Below are 7078 nucleotides of genomic sequence, written 5' to 3' on the forward strand. Positions count from 1 at the left end.
CAACACCTGAGATTCTACTTCTGTGACAAGAAATTAATGCTACAATAAGCCACAAAAAGTGACAGAGCTGGGATCCTAAAATTCAAGAATAATGGATTTAAAGCTGAACACACCTGCTTAGATAGAGGCTCAGTTAAACCTTACTCTCAGAGGAAAAACAAAGATAGTGTTGTAAATTCACAAAACATCAAATCAGTATTAGAAAAAGTACAATTCTCATGCATTGCATGAACTGAAGCTAACTTACCCTAACCCTGAGCACAAGGAATAACTAGCTGACATGATGTGGAGGAAAAACACAACTGTCACTCTTTGTGGATCATTTCTGTGCAGTCTGAAGGGTTCTTGGCTTCTGGTCACTAAATAATGTATGGTTTCTTTTTTTGTCTGACATGTAGTGGAGATACAAATAATTTTAAATGCAGTATCCCAGATTTGCATCTTATCAGATTTTCATAATGGCTACCAACTGCAGGTGATTCACAAAACTCATCTTCTATCAGCAATGCACAGAAAGAAACACGTCTCAGTGAAGTCCGCCTTCTTTCCAACAATTCTTAACAGGTTTATGTGGGTATGAGTGCTCTTCCATGTGACAAATGTTGAATTGCAAAGGTGCAGTGAAAAGAGATTAGTGATGTTTGTCTTCAGATCACGTGTAATGAAATGAGAATCCACATGTAAAGTTTTACAGTTAGTTTACATAACAGATCTTTTGATAGCAGGGAGTTCTTTGCATGAAACCACAAACCTTTTATTTTTCCTTTGGCTGGAAAGTAAACAAATTAAACAAACCCTCAGATAAACATGCTACTGCTCAGACTTGTATGAGTATGACCTTTGTTTGATAAAGAACTGGACTGCCTTTTGAAGTCAAGTATATGTAATTGCTGGTCTTTCATTGGATCTGGGTCACATTTACCAAGAGAGTAAAAAACATGTAGAGGAAATTTAGAACCATAAGAGAAATGTTGATTTTTTTTTTTTTTGTCCTTGCTTTTAGCTTGAAAAGCTTTAGATCACCATGGCAACAGTGTTCTGTCAAGATGGGAGGATATCAGCTTAATCTCTATCTCTTGGAAAACTCAAGGACTGAATAATAGAGGATCATGGGAGAATTTTGAGGATCTGTGATGTTCCACGGTCGGCTATGGTGTTAACCTTTTGGCTTCTAAAGAGAACATGACCAAAAGTCCCCATTAAGTTCAGTGATGCAACAAGCATCTCACTTTTAAAACACCTTTGCATGTACATAATAATTACTCTGTGGATGATCCCAACAAGAATCCCTTAATTTAATGCTTGCTTAAAAAGATGCTTATTTAACTGATGCCAGAGATGAACATATGCACATCCTGCTTACTGCTGATTTACAGTCGTGAGTAAACATAAAGGGGGATGATTTGGACACAATCATAATGCAGCACCTGAGAAACCAAAACTTAAAGGTTTTAAAAGGCAGAAGAACAACCATGTGTATTTGCATGTATAAAAAGCGTGAAAAATACCCATTGTCTGGGAATATAATACTGATATAATATATAAAAATGTTAGTTTTTATTTTTAGGGTTAGCCCTTCAGTTATGATTTTTATAGTTGTGTAGTGATACTAGGGAATCTCCACAGGATTATGGAAACAAAACTTCATGTGTGTCTGTCTGTTGCCATGGCAAAATATCATCTTGGGGACTTACATGAAGTACCCAAGAGACAGTTTTCTTCAGGGCTTTGGCAGCTGCTTATCTGAGTTTTGGACAGATTTAGTTTCAAAATATCCACATTGCAGCTGCTAAGCGTTTCAGTTGTAAGTCTTGTAACTGCACAAGAAAATGAGAAATGGTTCCCAAAATATCCAACTTGTTCTCTGCAAGTTCATGGTGTTGAAATGTGTTCACATGCAGGCCTGATCATGTCTTTTGAAGCTAATTAAGTTATTGATTTTATTCTCTGGGTGCTAGCTTTAGTAAACACCTTTATGTAACTAAAACTACTGCTTACTTCACTGTCTCATCGATCTTGTGTGAGTGTAATTTTGTCTCCTCTCTTTGTTCTCTCACTAATTGTGAATGTATCTAGTAAGTCTCTAAGGATAGGGATTTCTTGTATTGTTTTGTGCAGCAGCAGCAAGATGGAAAAACACATTTCATTCTCTTATAAACAAACCAAACTCAATTTTATTCAACATACATCCATGCATCAACTTTAACACTTAATTTCTTCAGTTTGCACTGTCAGCCTTCTTGACCCTGTTCTTGCATGTGTGATTGATTAACCTACAATCAGCGACATGCAGGAACAGAGCTCTGCAGCATAATGTCGGCACATGCTGTTACATGATTGCTTGGCTCACTTGACTCATTGTAGCTCCATGCTGTGGCTGCAGAGACCCAGTTACTCTTCCAGCTGTGAACCATGTTCCAACATAACAAAAATAAAGTCTTACAAGTTTATTAACTGGGTGCAACAAGCTCCATCGAGTAGAAAAATAAATGTTGTCAAAACTTGCAAAGCAAAACATTCACTTCACACTCATTCACATCACTGAAAGCAGACAAATCTGTACACAAGATGTTCTTCACTCCCACAGAGTGGATCCGAAGACTTGAGAAGAAAACAGGCCATCTGATATAAGGATGCTGCATGCTTTCTATAATCCCTTAAATTTAAAACAGATTACATTCATGGCTGTCCACACTTTTATGCAGCATCATTACAAAACACAAAACAGACAAAAATCACAAACCCCAATATACAATATGTACAGCATGTTTCCTTATGATAAATTTTAAATCAGGAGCTCAGATTTTAGATTAGGTTTGGCTTAAACTATACATATGAACTGAATGTGCACAAAACAGTTATGAAGAATGAAAAAAGTGGTTAACAATAGATGCTTTTATTGTGTTAAAGGGGCAGTTTAAGCTTATCAGTGTATATTAAATGAATTTATATTAATTTAAAAATGATTTCTGAAGTGTGTGTATGCATCATTGCACTGCATCTGTCGTTCTTGAAAAGAAACACTGCCTCCTTTTGGCCACCTGGTTAATTGATAATCATAAACAAATTGACCCTTTTGCCTGCAGTGACCATAAAACTTTATTAGAAGACTGAATTTTATTGGGGAACTGTTTTTGGGGAACAAGTGGAATTTTCTAAAATTCAGATGAAAACAAACACAGTAAATCTGTGGAAAAGCATTAGTTTTTTTTAAGATGTCTTTTTTTTTTTAGCTGTATTCAAGCGTAGTTTGAATCCTCTTGGGTTGCACAGAAAACCTGTGCTGCCATCCAGTGGGGAAATGTGTTTTCATAACTCAGTGTTATGTAAAATTCAAGGCTGAAAGTGGATTTTTATTATCACCAAGCCCTAAATTACCATCTTCAGTTAGATTTTCTAATCCAGACAAATCTCTAATTAGTGAAACCTCAAATGTCGTTCCTGAGAAGACATTTATCTGAAGGTTTGCATAAACACCTGCAAAAACAAACAGACATTATTTTTTTTAACCATAATGCACTGGGCTGGGATAGATTTCTCTCTCATTCACTGCTTCATTATCATTTAATCTGTGCCATTTTCTTTACATCCTAAAATTCAACATTAGGATCTCCACTACAATACAGATCCAGTGCAGTTTGACTGCAGTCTCTGATGAATTCCCTTCCTGACTCTCTGATGACTTCACTTTCTGGCTCACTGATGATGTCACTTCCTGACTAGAGAGATACTTGTTGAGAGAGGGTATCCACAATAAGCATTTATAAGGGTAGTTCAGTTTGTCCTCCTCTTCCCTTATTGTACTCAGGATATTATAAAGCCCATGCTGGCCCCTGTCTTGCTGAGTGATGGTGGCATTTGTTATGTTATTGTCTTCCCAGAACCAGTGTACCACCCCGCTGGGGTGAATCCCGCTGAATGAGCATACGGCATGAGATGCATTCCTGAAGCTGTCTGAGCTTCCAGAGCAGTCTGTGAAGATCAAACATTTTTAGACAGATACAATACAGCAATAGAAAAAAAAAATGAAAGGGCATTTAAAATTGACTCACCTTGTACCTTTACATAAGTATGATTATACAGTACTCCCACATTGGTGGCCACTTTGCAAAGGTATTTTCCCTCACTCACTGGCATGATGTTGGTCAGAATCATGGCGAGTGTTTGGTAGGAATCCTTGTCTGTACTTTCACAACGAACGTTTCCGTCAGCTTGATCATTCTTGTACTCACATTTCTCTGTTTTATTATCAGCCAGCAAAGAAAGTTTTATTAACTGCACATCCATCTGCTTCAATGAGCTGAAATTGCACATCAGAGTCACATTTTCTCCACACCGTGCTGTGACCTGGGGCCGGATCTGCAGCTGCATACTCTGACTCACTGAACAAAGAAAGTAAGAAAAAAAACAAAGTTAGAGACCTTTACATGAAAAAAGATGCATGAAGATAAAGACTATCAACATGAGATGTTGTGGTCATGACGCCACTGCCTCTATGAACAGTCTGAGCTTTTACATGCACTTCATTTAGACGATAGCCATATTCTTTAATATTTTTACTGCACTGATTACACACCTTACTAAAGTCGGTATAAAGGGACATCATGGAAAGACACCAAACTATGAGACCAATGATAAACTTAGACAGATTGGAGATCAACAGAAAAAGAAACCAGGCAGTAGATCTTTTCTGTATGTGCTTCCTTTCTACACATGATCAATAAGTGAACAGAAGTACATGGGAAAAACACAAATAACTGACATATTTTGCTCAAAGTAGAACTGGAGTAATGCTTCTATGTGGGTATCATGGCTGTAGTGCACATTTATATCTGTGGGCTGGCTTGTATCACTTTACAGCTACATTACCAAAACATGAGGTGATGGTAGACTTTCTATGTTACAGTATTTAGTTTAATTTTTCTTTCTTTTTAAACAAACTAAACAAACAACTGGTTGGGTCTCAGTTCTACTTGCATAGACAATGTTGAAGCTATAAATTTTAAGCGACCATTTTTTTTTCACTGAAATTCCAGCAGAGGTGGAAGACATCCAAGAACATGGCATGTACGATCTTGAACTGATCATCCATCCACAGAATATCCGCACCACAGAAAGTAAACAGTAAAAGGTAATTACTGCACTTAACACATTTTCGTTTCACAAAAACATAAAGCTAACATTTTGAATTGCTGTAGGTTATGCATTTAAAATATGACCATAGGTTGACCTTAATATAGGAAATATGAAGTTGATGTCAGTAGACACCATATTGTATTTTTGAATAGTCTGAAGTTGTCTTTTGTATGCAGAGACCCTGAATTCTTACTTCAGGATAGTGTATCTGCACTCAAGCTTAAGGATCACTCTCTAAAATCCTATTAGTCAATTTCTAATCATCATCACCAAATATTTCCACTTCCTTTCACCCACATAATTAGAGTTTCAATATTAAAACACATTTTATAACATGATTATTGAAGGGTTGAGCTATGCAGCGGATCTATTTATAAGACAACACTATCTAGTTGAGCAGGTTGTGCATTCAGTAGTACGTTACATTTACTTCCTTCTACAGTAGTTTTGGTCGAATAACTCCCCCCAAAATTTAATTGGGCAACTGTGGTTGTAAAAGCAAGAGATGAGAGAAAACTCCCAGCATGCAGCATGATGTGATGTACTTTCACGTATGTGACCTGCAGGCTTTTTTCCTATTGCAGTCTTGGTTTATAGTCCTTTGTTGTTGTTTTGAGTTTTGTCTTGTTACCTGTTTTAATTTGTTGTTTTGTTCACTATACTTCCTGCTCCCTGATTATCACACCTGGTTTCTTTTGCTGATGGCCTCACCTGCTCATAATATCTGTAATTCTATGTGTATTCAGACTCTTGGTTTTCAGTTGACTCTTGTCAGATAATTTTTCGTCTCAGTTTGTGTCTCATTTTTTTGTATTGTCTATAGTCTTTTGTGTTTTACTATTAAAACACTGGATGCCAATTGGCTTCATCTTGACTAAGCTAACCAGTTGCAGCACTGGTGCCATAGTGAAATTATTGAAAGCTGTATCAATAATTGTGCCATGGCTGAAAATTATGTTTCACCCTTTGATACATATTGTTTGTTTGATACTCTAAAATGCTGTCGTCATGATCCACGGGTTTGTTGAATTTCTATTTATTTCCTCAGTATTTGCATTTACTTCCTATTCCCATCATACACCTGGTTGTCTATCCCTGATCACAACACCTGCTTTTTATTTAGATATTGGCTTCCCCTACTCCTTGGTTTCTTTAACTCCTTGCCACAGCTTTGTCATTCCCGTCTGTCATTGGTGTTGTCTCATTTTTTGTCTGTCTTAGCTTAGCAAGAAAATACATAACTAGAAAAAGGCAGTATTTTACAACTATTTCAAACAACATACAACAAAATAAGATGTATAATAATCAGTCATTGGCTCAGTTTCATTATACTAATTGTCAAGTGTATTTAGAGTGCTGTGAAAATGTCGGGCAATTACATCAGTTTGAGGACTCATAAAACAATACTATCTCAGCTAGAGGCCCCCTCATTTTTTTACATACAGTCTTTTTGTTACAAAGAAGTATTTCACCACCACATAAGAAAAAGCAGACATTTTATAAGACTGAATAAAATGCAAAATGTTTTCTAGACTACACACAAGAACTGCTTCCATGAACACGTCTTCATATGGTTTTCATACTTTAAAACAGACTCACCAGCAGCATTGACAACTGAGGTGAAGCAGAAAATGGAAACCCAGGCAAAACCATGATGCATCCTTGAAGCAGGGGAGAATTTCAATGCTCTGATCTGCATTCAAATTAATAATTATCACATTAGATTAACCAGATGACCGCAAAAAAACAAAAAAAAAAAAAAAAAAGAAAAAAAAAAAAAACTTGATGCATTGATAGTTGGTGTACATAAAGGAAAATAATAACGGTATCTACGTACCATGGTACAAACACTTAGTCTGTTTCTTTCTGCTCTGCTGCTCTTATTTCAGGAAATGCAGCTCCCGAGGACGTCTTGAATGAAAAAGCTTCCGGTAACTCGCTC

At 36.6% G+C, this 7078-nt stretch overlaps 1 protein-coding gene across 1 annotated transcript; it reads right to left on the reverse strand.

The window, feature by feature from the left end:
• Nucleotides 1-2156: 2156 nt before the first annotated feature.
• On the reverse strand, nucleotides 2157-7078 carry LOC121647706. Its single transcript, XM_041997365.1, has 4 exons — nucleotides 6974-7078; nucleotides 6736-6829; nucleotides 4053-4382; nucleotides 2157-3972 (listed from the first exon to the last, which is right to left on the reverse strand). The coding sequence occupies exons 1-4, from the start codon at nucleotides 6974-6976 to the stop codon at nucleotides 3584-3586; spliced, it is 816 nt and encodes a 271-aa protein (XP_041853299.1). The 5' UTR covers nucleotides 6977-7078; the 3' UTR covers nucleotides 2157-3583.

The sequence above is a fragment of the Melanotaenia boesemani genome, chromosome 2, assembly GCF_017639745.1.
Source record: "Melanotaenia boesemani isolate fMelBoe1 chromosome 2, fMelBoe1.pri, whole genome shotgun sequence".
NCBI lineage: Eukaryota > Metazoa > Chordata > Actinopteri > Atheriniformes > Melanotaeniidae > Melanotaenia > Melanotaenia boesemani.